The 16,462-nt window shown below is 49.3% G+C and overlaps 1 protein-coding gene across 1 annotated transcript in view; it reads right to left on the bottom strand.

Moving 5' to 3' along the window:
- CYBC1 (cytochrome b-245 chaperone 1) overlaps positions 1-16,462 on the bottom strand; it is a 281,444-nt gene that overhangs the window by 63,784 nt on the left and 201,198 nt on the right. Inside the window, exon 4 of the mRNA XM_069654604.1 lies at positions 12,813-12,886. Within this exon, the coding sequence (XP_069510705.1) occupies positions 12,813-12,886 (74 nt within the window). The remainder of the gene's footprint in view (positions 1-12,812; positions 12,887-16,462) is intronic.

The raw sequence follows: 16,462 nt of genomic DNA, 5'->3' as shown, positions 1-16,462 counted from the left end.
AGCCAGGGATCGTATCTCTCAAAGACTGAGATCTCTCCACTGGCTCCCAGTGGCGGCGATGATTAAGTTCAAACCCCTCTGCATTGTCCACAAGGCCCTCTGGGGCCTAGGACCTCAATACCTTCAACTCTCTCTTCCTAAATATCTTCCCTCTCGAGCTCTTTGCTCATCCGCCTCCAACTCCCTCAGGGATAGTCGCTTGTCCAAGCAGCGAGTTGGTGGTAGATATCTTTCCTCTGCTGGGGCCTCCTTCTGGAACAGCCTCCCTGAAACTTAAGGAAGCACCTCAACACTGTCCTCTTTGCTTCTACTTTCTCTCCTTCTCTCCCCTGCTTATCTCTTGGCTGAATCTGAAACTGCAATGGTTACCTAGCTAACCTCTCAAGTCAGTTTGCTCACGAATTGCCTGAAATAGAGAATTGCAAGGAGGCACCAGAGACTTATAGCTGTATAGTTTGCCACACAACCCCCACAGCTAATGAAGGAAGACCCAACTCATGTCGTATGGCGTGAATCAAGCTTCCCTGTGGCAAGGACAAAGTCTTCCTCCACAAAGAAGCCTCTATTTTATCACAAACAGAGCTATCATGTAATGTTTGGGCTCCATAGATCCATCTGGGCACAATCTTTTGCATATACAACTGAATCATGGGTTTGATAGAAAAGTGTTTATCCAGCGCACAGAACTGGGCAGTCATACTAGTAGTCATAGGCATCCGCTCATTAAGTGTATCATCTTTGTTCTTGAAGTCTCTACATGTAACACCCAAATATTTAAAATTAAGCGTTTCGATCTTTACACTATCTAACGTGAAACCAGAACTAACTTCTGTTACGAGCTTGTCGGTTTGGTTTCAGGATCATCAGTTTTGTTTCATGACATTGTGAGGTCCAGAGCATACAAATATTGTGTCACAGCATCGATACCAATGCTGTAGCCCAATAGCGGTTTGATCGCATATGATGTCATCTGCGTATGCCATGTGCTGTAAGTGGAACTGGCCAATTTTTTGCGGGTTAGTGTCCACCCTAATGAGACTTTTACACAAATTGTGGATATAGAAATTAAACAGAAAAGGTGCCAAAACGCTGCCTTGTCCCAATCCTCGTTCCGTCACTATCCATTCAGTGAAATAACCTTTACGATCCAGTCTTAATCAAATTCTAGTGTTTGCATGCAAAGCAATCAAGATGTTAGGTAAATTATCTGGGCAACCAGCATCCCTCAGTTTACACCACAGCTTCTTCCTATTATCACAGTCAAAAGCCTGCAACAAATCTAGAAAAACTAAGCCCTACTTTCTTGGCCCATGCTTCCAGATTCCTCACACTTAATACTGAAAAATGTTTGCTACTGGCATCAAACAAGGAAATTGGTTGATAATTGATAGGATTCATTGTACCCCCTTTTTTAAAAAATAACTGCTATATGTGCACCCACCCATGTGAGCGGGATGGTGTGACAGATTATGTTCGTGAAAAATGTCAATAAGAATAACAATCAAACTTCCACATTGGATTTCAAAGTCATGTTTGATAGTCATGAAATTGGTAACATTACCCTAAGGACCAGTAAACATGCATCATTTTTCAACAGTTAGTCTCCGTTAACCTAGCCCTATATAGCGAAGAAAAGTGCTCCACCCATACTTGATAAGAAACAGGATTTACTTGCAAAGCAAGTTGGGCCCCATGATTCTTCAAAAGGGTCCAAAATGTACTGTAATTGCCGATGGAAATTGAACTTAACCTGGTCTCTGCATCCCTTTGAGCCTGTATGGACTTATAGCTCCTTAGCCAGTTTTTATATGATAATTTAAGCTTACGCACTTTGGTTCCATAGTCATCACAACTGCTGGCTCTGAGCTGTCTAATGTTCCTACGTAACACCCTCTTATGTGTCTGTATTAGCACATCAAAAGCATGGGCAGCTCAAGTTCAAAAATGATCACTAGTGGGATGTAGTCTTCAAACAAAACATCCCAATAACTGCTTCACTGCTTCTGAGTAGTCATACAGATCCACTAGAGCTGAATCCTCTGTCGCTAGACAGGAAGCTAGCTGTTTGTTGATCCCTCTAGCTTTACTAGGGCGCCAGACAGGAGCATTATCCCTCTCTCCAACTTCAACTGTGAATATCAATAGTCACTCTGGCCGTCAAATATGAAAATAGCATTTCCAGAGACACAGGATTATGGTCACTAACCATCACAGTCCTTGACCACAAATCTTAAACAATTTGCTAATAAACCCCTCGATACAAAAACCATAATCAATGGTCGATTTGGCGTTTACATTCTTCCAAGTAAACTGCAGTGGCTGATCCCCCGTAGTACCACCATTTAGGGCGTGCATGTCCCAAAGCTCGAACTCCACCCAGATAAGCACTCCACGCTCACGGGAAGCTGATTTCGTAGTAGTGCATGGAGCTAGACAATACCACGACTCCTCCAGGCATTTGCTATAAAAATCCCCCACTAACACGAAAAGTGTATTGCACTCTTCAGACCAGTGAGCAAATACATTTGTTAGTTCAGTCAAGAAATAGGAAATTGAGCAGCTTGTTAACAGACATTAATCAAAATATAGGAACTAATTTCGCATAAGCCCATGTGCCCTCTAGCTTCACAACCAAAATATCGGGACTGTTCAACTCTACTTTAGTAGCGCAGAGTCCAAGATCTTTACGAACTGCACATAAGAGACCCTCCTAAGGACGGCCTTTGGGACCTCGCAGAGCATTCTCAACAATGTTTAAAACTATCAATTACGGGTACCACCTCGAACCACGTCTCTTGTAAACACACAATGTCATGAGCATCCCCGCAAAATTTGTCAAAAGAAGAGAACATGTAGTGAGAGTGCCTCCTAGTTTTCCAGCATATAAGTTTTATTTGACTTTTTAATTTTTCCCTGAATATGTAAGGATTTCTTAATATGTTCCCAGTCATCTGTTGGTGTTCTCATCTCTTGACCCTGCCCCCAAAAGTAATCCGGTGACCATCTACATGATCACTGGAAACACAGATTTTATCACAACCTTGGAAGCCCCCTCCTTGGGAGGCAGGGTGGGCAGTTGTTCAAACATATAGAAACCACATGACTGCAGGTAATTGGCTTCCTCCAAAATGGCCACTCTGACCATGCAGGAGCAAAAATGAAGTTGAATTAAATCAACTATCAATTTCCAAATTCAACATGCATTATATCTGTAGTCCTCAAAAAATCTCAACTGTGGTATTTTGTTGAATAAATTCCGCACATACTGCCCATTAAGGAGGGACCACGAATCCTCCTCAAGGATCTGTTCCATAGGGAACAAGTTACTTACCTGTAACTGTTGTTCTCCAGCATGGGTCTGGCATGGATTCACATGCTCATGAATATTCCCAGTCGTCAGGCTGGGAATCCTCAGTAAAGAAAAAATCAGTTTCAGTTTCGTTTCTGAACTGTCTTTCTACTAATAACGAATCACTGGTCTCTGGGTCATACTGCCCCAGCCAATGACTGGCCTCTCCCTAAGCCCCTCCTCTGGCAGCCATCTTCAGATTTGGTAGCACGTAAAGTGGCAGTAGGACCAAGAGAAGAGCCGCAGAGGGGTAGGCAGGAGGGTTTGCATGTGAATCCGTGCCAGACCCATGCTAGAGAACAACAGTTACAGGTAAGTAACTTGTTCTTTCTCCAGCATGGGGTCTGGCATGGATTCACATGCTCATGAATATAAGAATACACAGCAGTACACACATGCACAACCACGGGAGGTGGCAAAAGGCTCAACATTAAGCCTTACATAAACTCAACATTAAGCAACTCTTACCTCCGCACCAGGCCCACCTTCAGGCGAACAGGTTACGCAGCACTGCTTGGCCGACTCTGGACTCCTCCCTGGAATCCCAGTAGACGCAGTAGAATCTAGTGAAGCTGTGCGTCGACCTCCACGTAGCAGCCCTGCAGATGTCCAGCAGGGGCACACCAGACAAGAATGCCGTAGTAGCAGCGGTCGCTCTGGTCGAATGGGCTCTCGGACGGCCGGGCAACGGTCGGTTGGCCAACCGATGACAGTGCATGATGCAGCCGGAGAGCCATCTGGAAATGGAAGCCTTCGAGAGAGCCTTCCCTTGGTTCACAGGTCCAAAGTTCACAAATAGCTGTGATGTCTTCCCAAAACTTAGTTCGGTCCATGTAGAAGAACAAGTTACTTCTTACCTTGTAACGTTCTTTCGATGAGATGTTCCTCCGACGTATTCCTTATCTTTGATAATTCGTCTCCAGCTTGCTGGCCTCAGAAATTCTCTGTAGAGGGCGCTGCGCGTCGACGTCCGCCGAGTCGATGTCCCTCGACAGCCGCCGTATCGGCGCCGACTTCACCATGCCCATAAATAGCCACGTGCGGCGTCCGTTGCTCAGTTCCGTTTTGTAGCATAAGAAAAGTCATGCCTGAATTGGTTATTGACCTTGAAGGAGCGTAAGCTGCAACCACAAGGGAAGTATTACTCCGGGGATGGATGGGAGGGGCGATAAGGAATACGTCGGAGGAACATCCCATCGAAAGAACGTTACAAGGTAAGAAGTAACTTGTTCTTCGAAGGGATTGTGTCCTCCGACATATTCCTTATCTTTGATAGACTCCCATAGCAGTGGCATGTAATTGGAGGTGGGAGTAATAATGTCATGTATCCCTTTTAGGAATGAACCACATGTAATACGGCTTTTCCAAATCTGGTCTCTTGACTAGCGGAGGAATCCAGGTTGTAAAATTTTGTGACCGTATGTGCGGACGACCATGTGGCAGCCGCACATATGTCTCGGACCAGTACCCCTCTTTGGAGGGCCGAAGAGGCTGCGATACCCCTGGTTGAATGAGCCCTAAGATTTTGGGGTGGCTCTTTCCCTGCCAGTTTGTAACATTCCAGAATGGCCAAAATAATCCACCTGGAAATGGTCTGTTTTGTTATGGGTAGTCCCAACTTGTGACCTGAGTATCCTACAAACAGTTGGTCTGCTTGCCTAATCCTAGCCAGTCTGCTGATGTAAAAGCCCAGAGCTCGCCTTGGGTCCAGCCTATGTAGCCTTTCTTCCTCTTTCCCCGGATGGGGAGGAGGGTAGAACGAAGGTAAGGTAATTTTCTGAGTAATATGAAATTCAGAAACCACCTTTGGGAGGAAATTAGGCTTCACCTGTAGGACAACTTTGTCCTTATGGAAAATTGTTTGGGGGGTTTACAAGAGAGCTTGTAGCTCGCTCACCCTCCTAGCAGATGTTAGTGCTACCAATAGGACAGTTTTAAGTGTGAGAAATCTCAGCGAACAAGAGTAGAGTGGTTCGAATGGAGTACCCATTAGGAAGTTTAAGACTAAATTTAAGTCCCATAAGGGAACTTGGAATGGACTTAGAGGATAAACATTAGTTAATCCCTTGAGAAATGGTATTACTAGAGGTAGTTTGAAATACGATGGTTCCTCCGCAGTGCGCTTGAAGATGGAAAGCGCTGCAAGATAGCCTTTTACAGTGCCAACTTGAAGGCCTGAGTTTGCCAAGTAGAGTAGAAACGATAACACTGTTGGTGTACCACATGAAAAAGGGTCTATATTCCCTTCTCTACACCAGCTGCAAAATTTGTTCCAACGGCAGCGGTATAAAGACTTTGTTGCTGGCCTTCTGGCCGAAAGCAACACCTCCATGATGTCATCAGGGAGGTCCCAATCATTGTACCTCACCCTTTCAGAAGCCAAGCGTGAAGGTTGAGGGTTCTGATGTCTGGATGGAGAACCTGACCTCCCTTCTGCGAGAGAAGATTCTCTTTGAGTGGAAGACGGATTGGAGGGCAGATGGACATATCTAGAAGGTCCGGGTACCACGTTCTCCTGGCCCAGTACGGGGCAATTAGGATCATGGTTTCCGGAATCTTCTCAACCTCCTGATCATTTGAGGAATAACAGGGACTGATGGAAACGCGTAAAAGAGTGGGAACTCCCAGTCCACTACGAACGCGTCCCCTAGAGCTCCTCTCGGGGGAAATTCCCTTGAACAGAACAGATCGCACTTCCTGTTGGTGCTTGTGGCGAACAGATCCACCTGAGGGGTTCCCCAAAGGGCGAAGATCTCTTGAAGGACTTCCTGAGCTAGCTCCCACTCGTGGGAGACTGTGCTCTGCCTGCTCAGAGCGTCCGCTGTCAAGTTCTTCTCTCCGGCCAGGTGAACTGCCGATAGAGAGATTCCTTCCTGAATTGCCCAAAATCAGAGCTGCATTGCCTATCTGCACAGTGGCAGTGACCCTACGCCTCCTCTTTTGTTGAGGTAGTGCATGGCCACCTTGTTGTCCGTCATTATCAGGACATTTCTCCCCTGTACTGATGGCAGAAAAGCTTTCAGCGCTAGTCTGATCGCTCTCAGATCTAATAGGTTGATGTGTAGTCTGGACTCCGATGGAGACCAACGACCGCTGATGGTCAAGTCGTTGGCATGGGCTCCCCACCCCGTGAGTGAGGCGTCTGTGACTACTGTTATCTCGGGCCATGGTTGCCAAAACAGTTCTCCTTTCAAGATGTTCTCTGGATAGGCCCACCATAGAAGGTCGTGGGCTACCTTGTCCGGAATCCGGAGGAGATCTGTCATTCTCCCTGAGAATTGCGACCACCGAGTTCTCAGTGCCCACTGAGGAGATCTCATTCTCAGGCGAGCCTCTGGCACAAGGAAGATGCAGGATGCCATGAGGCCTAGCAACCTCAAAAAGTCGAAGGCTGGGAGACTTTGGGCATTTTGGAACTTGTTGACCATCTGCAGAATATCTTGAGCCCTCACCTCTGGTGGCGAGGCTTTTCCCAGGGAAGTGTCCAGGACCACTCCAATGAACTGGAGTCTCTGTGATGGTATCATCTGTGACTTCTTTAAACTGTGGGAGAAGCCCAGTTTGTGAAGGAAGTGGCAGACATAATCTAGCTGGATCTGAGCTTGTTCCGAAGATACAGCCCTGATCAGCCAATCGTCCAGGTAGGGGTAGACGTGGATCCCTTCCCTCCTTAGACTCGCAGCCACTACCAACATTAGCTTGGTGAAGACCCTCGGGGCGGAGGTCAGCCCAAATGGCAGAACTCGAAATTGTTAATGAGAGTCGCCAATTGCGAACCTCATGTATTTCCTGTGTTTGAGATGGATTGGCACATGGAAATAAGCATCCTGAAGGTTCAGAGATACCAGCCATTCCTGGAGCTGCAGGGCCTGAAGGATCCGAGAGAGAGTTACCATCTTGAACTTGTCCTTCCTGAGGAACTTGTTCAATTCTCGTAAGTCCATGATGGGTCTCAGTCCTCCGTTCTTCTTTGGTATGAGAAAGTAGAGGGGGCGGGGGGAGGAGAAGGGGAGGGGGGGGGGGGGAGTACCAGCCCTTGTTCCTGTCCGCTACAGGTACCGGCTCTATGGCACCTTTCTCTAGCAGGTCTATAATTTCCTGCAAGAGGAGCGGATCTGGAACTTTTAGAGAGCTGTGTCCCGGTGGATGACTGAGGGATGTGTAGAAAGTGTAGGCAGTTACCCTGGGCAACTGTCTCCAATGCCCAAGCATCTGACGTTATAGCCTGCCATTCCGTCAGATGGTGAGTTAACCTGCCCCCTAAAGGTGTTTTGTGTGAAAAGACCTCAGAGTGGTTTGGGGGCAGCTGATGCAGATGCCGAGGGTAAAGAGGCACCTGCTGCTGCTGCGGCTTTAGTACTTTTGACCCGTCCACCTCGGGTGGATCTCCTTTGGCCTCTTTGAGCCGGCTGTCCTCTGCCTTTCCCGAATGCGGAATAATAGCGAAAGGACTTTCCTCTCCCAGAGGTTCCTGAGGGGCGAAAAGGAGTTTGGCGGATTGCAGCTCCTAACGATTTTGCCGCTGCTTTAGATGTCTGCAACTTTTCCAGACTGTCATCAGCCTTTTTACCTAATAAAGAAGAGCCGTCAAAGGGCATATTCAAAAGTCTGGCCTGTACATCTGGAGCAAAGCCAGACTTTCGCAACCACGCATGCCTGCGGATTGTCGTACTTGCCGCCATGGCCCTGCTGATACTGTCAGCGGAATCGATGCCAGTTTGAAGTGACTCGCACATGGCATCTTTGCCATCTTTAATAATGTTAAGGAAGGCTTCCCTTTCCTCTCCTTCGGGTATGCAGTCAGCCGCTGATGAAGCACACTCCCATAGTGTGTGACTGAACCTAGCGAGCGTACAGGTGGCGTTGATGGACTTCAACGCCATACTACAAGCAGAAAATACTTTTTTTGCCATAGAATCGTACCTTTTGTCAACTTTATCCTGTGGGACAGTAGGGTAAGCAGACCTGCTGCTTGATGAAGTTGCCGCTTGAACCACCAGGCTCTCTGGAGTCAGGTGTTTTGATAAGTATTCAGGTGCAGCCGCAGCTACCCTATACTTGGCTGACAATCTTTTATTGACTGCAGGATAACCTCAGGAGTTTCCCCAATTAGATGAAATCTTTCATTGTAAGGCTGCACGGAAGGGGACCACAGGATCCTCCTGTGGACCTTTGTCTAATATGTCTGTCAGGTCATCCTATTGAAAAACAGGTGAAGGCGCCGACCAACCCATAAATTCAATAATCCTTGCCATCAGGGTTCTATAGGGTGTTTCGGCATGTTCCCCTGGGTCTGGTTTAACAAATTCCACTTCTCGGGAAGTGTCCAGCCCACTTTGTATTTGTATTTATTTATTTATAAAGCGCAGCCTGGCCCGGGGGCATAAGGGCGCATAAGGTAAAGCTGGTTACAAAGCTGGTTACAAGTGAGCGGTTAAGCAAAGTTACGTTGCAGTTACAGAGGTGTGCAGTCAAGACAATACAGTCGGCCAAGTTCCAAAATGGTTACAGGTAGGAACTGGCATAATAAGCAAGTGCATGCGCGGAGATAATAATTCCAGGAGAGTGGCTCAAGATCAAGATCATTGTAATGATTCCTGTAGGTCTTTCAACCTTCTTTCCTCAGAGGTGAAATCCTCTGAAACAGGTAGTGTGGTCCTCTGCAACCCGAAGGTTTCCTGGTCAGAATCCTCCCCTTCTTCATAGATTGAAGATAATCCGGGGTACTCTGACCTCGGAAATTTCTAAGGCAGAAGGAGCCAAACTTGTCATTATTGGGCGAGAAAAAGTCAATGTTGTCGATGCCGATGTGACAGGATTTGAAGGCGCCGAGAACGGTATCGAGAAAACTGGAAGAGGCCTCGAAGAACTCGAGAGGATCGGGATCCTACTCGAGGATGTCGATGACGGTCTCGGCGTCGTGCCGGAGGCTCTTGGTATCACCGTTGGGTGTGAAGTAGCCATGGTTTTCTCTTTCATCGGCGTCGATGTCGGCGATGGCGTCGAGTCAATCGACCGATGCGTCGAAGAACCCTTCGACAACGGCGTTGATGGCGCCGATCCATCCGTCGAAGGGATCTCGGCGGACGTCGACGCTCAGCGCCCTCTACAGAGAAAACATTTCCAAGGCCAGCAAGCTGGAGATGAATTATCAAAGATAAGGAATACGTCGGAGGACACAATCCCTTCAAACTTAAGCGCTCTAGCTACATCCAGCGAGTGCAAAGTCCTCTCATCCAGCGATGAAGGCGACGGAAAGAAAACTGGCAACACCAAGGGCTCGTTAAGATGGAAGTCCGACGGCACCTTGGGCATGAAAGAGGGGTGCGTCCTCAGCACCACCCTCGTAGCATGAAAATTCAAGTATGGAGGCTTGCAGGATAGGGCCCGAATCTCTTCCACGTGTCGTGCGGTGGTGATGGCCACAAGGAACGCTGTCTTCCACAACAGGAACTTCAACGGAGCCGAATGCAAAGGCTCGAATGGTGGCCCCATGAGCCTGGTCAGCACCACGTTGAGCTCCCACACTGGGGCTGGAGCCTTCACTGGCGGGAACGATCGGAACAGTCCCTTCATTAATTCTTTCACCAGTCAATGAGACCACAAGGACGGCCGTCCTGCAGTTCTGGTGTATCGGGAGATCGCGGCCAGATGTATCTTGATGGAAGCGTGAGCTAGTCCAGCTTTGGCAAGCGACAGTAGTTATGGTAGCACTTGAGGTGCCGTAATCCATAGAGGGTTGATCTTCTGTGCACGGCACCAGATAGAGAACCTCTTCCACTTATGTCCGTAGCACTTGAGAGTTGAGGACGCCCTGGCCTTTGCAAGAACCTCTCTGCAGTGAGCCGGGATATCGTACCCTCCAAACTCTAGTGCTGCAGGAGCCAGGCCTGCAAGTGACTCCGGGTCGTGATTAAGAATGGAGAGAAGATCTGCGTCCGTCGACAGCTTGACTGGTGGGGACGCTGAGAGGTCCAGAAGGTCAGGGAACCAGATCTGTCTCAGCCACGCCGGTGCGAGGAGGATCATCCTGCAGTGGGACCTCTTGAGCTGGCTGATGAGTCAAAGCAGCAGCGGCAACGGAGGAAATGCATACAGGAACAGGCAATCCTAGGGGAACGAGAAAGCATCGCCCATGCTCCTCGGCTTGGGGGAACCTCCTAGCGAACCTCCCCTTGAGGGACGGGAGGAATGACTTGAGCACCCAGAACACGGCGAGGAGCTCCAAGATGTTGATGTGGAGAGACCTCCCCTCTGGGAGCCAAAGGCCTCTTGGGTGGAGATCTCCAGTGTGTGCACCCCATCCCTCCAGGGAGGCGTCCGTCGTCACTGTCTCCTGATGTGCCGGGGTCTGGAAGTCCGTGCCCGCCGTGAGGTGTGCACGGGTGCCCCATCACTGAATCGCCCGACGGAAAATCTCGTTGAGCGGGATCTTGTCTTCGAATCTGCCCGCCGTTTGCATCCAGCGGGCGTCGAGGAACTCCTGTAGAGGACGTATCCGTAGCCTGCACAGGCGCACTAGATAGATGCATGAGGACATCATACCGAGGAGGGACTTGATGGATCTCACCCTAGCCACGTCCATGGCTAGCAGGTGCTGCACCTTGCCTAAGATGGCCTTCGTCCTTTCCTCCGACGGAGACGCCAATCGTTGCACTGTATCGAGCTTCGCTCCCAGAAACAGTGCCACCTGCGACAGAACCAAATGGGATTTCGGGTAGATGGAGAAACCCAGCTCCATGAGTAAGCGGACGGTCTCTGCCGTGTGCTCGATGGCGAGTTCTCTTGTCCTTGCACAGATGAGCCAGTCTAGGTAGGGATGCCGGGGAAGGCGCGCCCTGCCTGACAGCCGAAGAGCCCGACCGTTCGGCGCTCCCGGTGCCCGTGGACTCGCGGTGCTTAGCTTTCTGTCGGGCCCCCGTCGCCAGGGCGCCCTCACAGGACTTAGAAGACCACTCGGACCTTTTCTTATTCTCACTTGCTGGGCCCTTCTCCAGCCAGCTGGCGAGGCGGGTACGACGATCCCTCATGGTCCGTTCCGATAGGTTATTGCAGAACGCACAGTCCTTCTCCACGTGCGTCTTGTCCTCATGAAGGCAGTAGAGACATCTCGAATGCTCGTCCTCCTTGAAAACATTCTGTAACCCGCATCCAGGGCAGTTCCTGAACAGCTTGGCTCCGGGCGTCAAGCTTCCCTTGTCCTGGGCCATGTCCATGGTAGGCCTCAGATCTTCTGGAATCCTCCAAGAAGCGTAACTCAACGAAAACTTCACCCTTGAAGGGCACAGAAAATTCCGAAACGGGTCCCCGTTGATCGGAAGTAGAACGGTGGAGCCTGAGGCTCAATTTAACCGAAAAATGAGAAAATCTCTTTGAAAAAAGCGCGAAAACACAGCAAAAGCTCGAGAGCTATAGCACGAGGACTCCCAACACTTGAACGTGCGGTAAAAATCTGAAGATGGCTGCCAGAGGAGGGGCTTAGGTAGAGGGCAGTCATTGGCTGGGGGCAGTATGACCCAGAGACCAGTGATTGGCTATTAGTAGAAAGACAGTTCAGAAACGAAACTGAAACTGAAACTGATTTTTTCTTTAACGAGGATTCCCAGCCTGACGACGGGGAATATTCATAAGCATGTGAATCCATGCCAGACCCCATGCTGGAGAAACAGAGGTTTTTTTTAGAGGAGTCACTTCAAGTGTATTCTATCTTCATATCCTTATGGGTTCTTCCATGCCAGTCAAGTAGGCCCCAGCCATTAGACTCTGCTTTTACTGGTTGTTGTTTGTTCAGGCCATCCCAACCCCGTATAGCCATTTTGATGTGCCTCTCTTCCAAAGTCATAAAATTATTACCTTTGACGTTGCAAGACTCCTCAATACGTGTCCTTGCTGGAGGCAAAGTACCAACATCGGTTACTTGAGGACCTTGGTTTAAGGGTCTAACAACTGTCTGACCCGTGATAATACAACGCCTCATTTAGGTGGCTTTTGTTGATATACTTATTTTGAGCTTTCACAGAATAAAATAATGCACAATTACACTACTTGCGACTACTTCAGTTTATGGGTGGCGTGACTTATCTGTGGATGTCATCCTCTTTTCACTATGGGGAGCCCCTTTTCATGAGAAATGGCCATGACACTGCCGTTACATTACCCAGATGTGCCAACATCTAGAACACTCATAGTTTTTTCCCTCCCACACCCATTAGAAACTGCAGACAATAGGGTCTCCCATTAAAACAAATCAACTTAATAGCACAAGGACTAGAGAGAACAGTCAGTAAACCGGTGAGCCGAATGGTTATTGAAAGAAAATCAATGCTTCCATCTCTAGTGACTGACATCCCAGAGCCATCTTAATACTACAGCATTAGTCTTAGCCTGTATCAGTCAGTGTTAAAGTGCAACCCTGGAGTAAAAACTAAAAAGGAGTATCAGGGTATGCCTTCGGCATACATACCTCCCAATCCTCAAGGTTCTGGATGGCGACGAAGATGCAGCCCGACACGTAGAAGAGCTTCCAGGCCCAGCTGTCTGCATAGAAATGAAAAAGTAGACATTTAATGTGCTGGACTAGACTTAAATTCAGCTTAAAGTGTGCCTCTCTGAAAGGTCAGTATGGTTAACTCAAAACGCTCACTTGCAAGGTTACTGTGCACACATTCTGCTGGACAAGTGAAGGTAATTGTAGTGATGGCCAAAACAATTGCAGTAGGTTATAGCAATGTATCATTGTCTCTCCATGTATGAGCCCACCCAGCTGCTTGCTCCCCCTCTACAGCTCATCCACCAACCCTCTCTCAAACTCTCCCTTCATCCCTGGTTCCAATCCCAGTACCCTCAACAGCTACTACACATACTCCCTTCATCCAAACGTTTGGGGGGGGAGGAAGAGGGTGTTGGTAACTACTCTTTTGGCCTGCTCAGAGATGTCACTAGATCTCACCGAAAACCAGGGTTCAACATTGAGGGGAGCTGGGAGCTATTTAGCTCTTGCTTGTATCCTTGAAGTCCCTGGTTGGCTTGACAACTACCAGGAGCTACTTTTGTCCCCCCGGACAATTGATGCTGAACAAACACACCTATGTAATTTTAACTCAGTGCATTTGGGGCAATCTATAAATAAACATTAGGACAAACCTAAGACATTTAAAGCATATAAAATCATAAATAACAGTTATATATTTGCACCTTATGTGAAAAATACATTTGCAGAATGCTATGTACTAGCTAATTGTTCCCTAGCATTAGCTCCTCGGCCCTGGTTAATGCTCGATACCCAGCAGCTGCTTTTAGCTCCTGCTTATTTCGATCTCTGCATAAACATCTTTCATACCATTCTCCAGCTGCACACCCCTAGTCACTCTTCCCACTTTTTCCTTGCTACTTGATTCACATTCCACACCATCCTCAGTGGGAACCGCACCATGTAAAAATGAACAACCCTTAATGGCTGAGACCACTTAATTGGTCCTTCCTGTAGTACGGCTGGAAGTTTTATTTGTACATGCTCTGCCAACCTAACGTTGTTGTGAGGAAATTCCATCTGGATGTAGAAGGCCTGGCTTTTTTTAATTTACATTTTTAATTAATAAAATTATGTGAGTAAATTCAACTCTGAAAGGGTAATCTGGCCAGTCAGATTTCCCCTTCATAAACTCCATGCCAAAAACATAATGCACACCTGTGTGCTGCTGCATCAGTACCTGATCTGCAGTGCCTGCTCTTCAGTGTTAGGGAGAATTCTCTGTTTAGGCTGAATTTCCTAACCTAGTGAGTCCCCCAGCAGCGTTGCTGGATTTTTGGGGTTTATTATTTTTCTCCTGCCAAGAGTGAGACTCTTTTACCCTCACTCTTGGGCATGATTTGAGTGTGTTTCTTTGACTCTAGATGTGTTTTATGGGCTATGGGGTCCTTAACTCCATAGGGTCTCATGTGTTTTTACTATGTGTGTTACACAGCACCCTCCATGCAGTAACACAGGGGTGTCATAGTGACACCCCACCATAGACTCCATACCCTGGGACTGACTACTGTCTCCCAGGGCATGTAAAGTCACCATTGGCTTTACTAGTCCCAAATTATAAACAGAAACCAGTACAAACCATCATATTGTGGACGTACTGGTTGGGGCAATGCGAGTGCCCCGGGGTCTGTTAGTCGAGGGGGCACGTCTCCGCCCCCCCTGATCGAGTTTTGGCTGGTGGCAGTTGAAACTACTTTTTATATTCGACCGCGAATATTTTCCTATGGGATTTTCCCATTGTTCGAGGCTACCAACTTTAATTATTTAATTCATAGCCTCGAACATACCGCCGGTTTATTTAATTAATATTAATTCGCCGGTTGGTATTTTTTGCCAGGACTCTATTCTAAAATGGCGTTTGTGTTCTCTTCTGTGACTCCAACCCAAGTCGAGCCCTTTGTTCCACTTTTTGGCAGGCAAAGGAGGGAACGTGTAGAGGAACAGGCCCTCCCAGCATCGCCCATGCTCCTCGCCTGGGGAAACCTGCTGGCGAACCTCCGGCACTTGGAGTTCGTCGCCGTCGCGAACAGGTCGATCTGGGGTGTGCCCCACCGTCGGAAGAGGCGATCCACTAGATCCTGCCATAGTTCCCACTCGTGGCACGAGCGCAGCTCCCTGCTGAGTGAGTCGGCGATGGTGTTTTTTTATCCCTGCCAGATGAAACGGCACCAGAAACATCCTTTGGGCGACGGCCCAATGCCACAGGTCCTGCGCCTCCTTGGACAGTGCTGGGGACCTGGTTCCGCCCTGTTTCCTGATGTAAAACATGGTGGTGGTGTTGTCGGTGAAGATCCTCACCACCTTGCCCTTGAGGGACGGAAGGAAGGACCTGAGGGCCCAGAACACTGCACGAAGCTCCAGGACGTTGATATGGAGGGACTTCTCCGTCGGGAGCCAAAGGCCTCTCGCGTGCAGATTTTCGGTGTGCGCTCCCCACCCTTCCAGGGAGGCATCCGTGGTCACTGTCTCCTGGTGGTCTGGGGTCTGGAAGTCCATGCCCGCCGTCAGATGCGCGCGGTTGCCCCACCACCGGACCGCTCGGCGGAAACTCTCGTCGAGTGTGATCCTCTCCTCGAAGCCGCCCGTCGTTTGGATCCAGCACGCGTCCAGGAACTCCTGCAACGGGCGCATCCGGAGCCTGCACATGGGAATGAGGTAGATGCAAGAAGACATCATTCCGAGGAGGGACTTGATGGACCTCACCTTGGCCGTGTCGGAAACCAACATCCGCTGTACCTTGCCCAGGATGGACCTGGTCCTTTCCTCCGACGGGGAGGCCAGAAGGGACACTGTGTCGAGCTTCGCTCCCAGAAACAGTGCGTTTTGCGCGGGTACCAGGTGGGACTTGGCGTAGTTCACGGAGAATCCCAGGTCCGTGAGAAGTTGGACGGTCCTTGCCGTGTGCTCCACGGCGAGCTCCCTCGTCTTGGCTCGGATGAGCCAGTCGTCCAGGTAGGGGTAGACGTGGATCCCTTCGCGGCGCAGCTGCGCCGCCACCGGTGCAAGGCACTTGGTGAATACCCTGAGGAATTTTCGGTGCCCCTTTAGGATGGGAATATGGAAGTAGGCATTCTCCAAATCCAACGACGACAGGAAGTCTCCTTCCTCCAGCTGACCCAGGACGTGCTGGAGGGTGACCATCCGGAACTTCTGCGCCTTGATGAACTTGTTCAGACGTCGCAGGTCTAGGATGGGGCGCCATCCTCCCGTCTTCTTCTTCACGAGGAAGTATCTCGAGTAAACTCCGGAGCCCCGAAGCCTCTTTGGGACGAGTTCGATGGCGCCCTTCCTGAGCATCGCCTTTACCTCCAGGAGAAGCTGAGGGACGTGAAGCTCTTTCCTGGCCACGGGGGGGACGCGCGGGCACCTTCTTTGAAACTCGAGCGCGTGGCCCCGGGCTAAGGCGTCCAGCACCCAACGGTCGGTGGAGATGGACTCCCACACGCTGACGAAGCTCGCCAGCCGGCCTCCCACCGGGGTGCTTCGGTGGGGGCCCGACCCCACGGCCGGTTCAATCCTGTTTTGACGAGGCTTTGCCGCCTTGACCTCCTTGGCGACGACGGTGGGGTCCGCCAGACTTGCCT

Source organism: Ambystoma mexicanum, chromosome 3q (assembly GCF_040938575.1).
Source record: "Ambystoma mexicanum isolate Mex_15411 chromosome 3q, UKY_AmexF1_1, whole genome shotgun sequence".
Taxonomy (NCBI): Eukaryota; Metazoa; Chordata; class Amphibia; order Caudata; family Ambystomatidae; genus Ambystoma; species Ambystoma mexicanum.
This window is presented reverse-complemented; position numbering and strand designations above follow the sequence as displayed.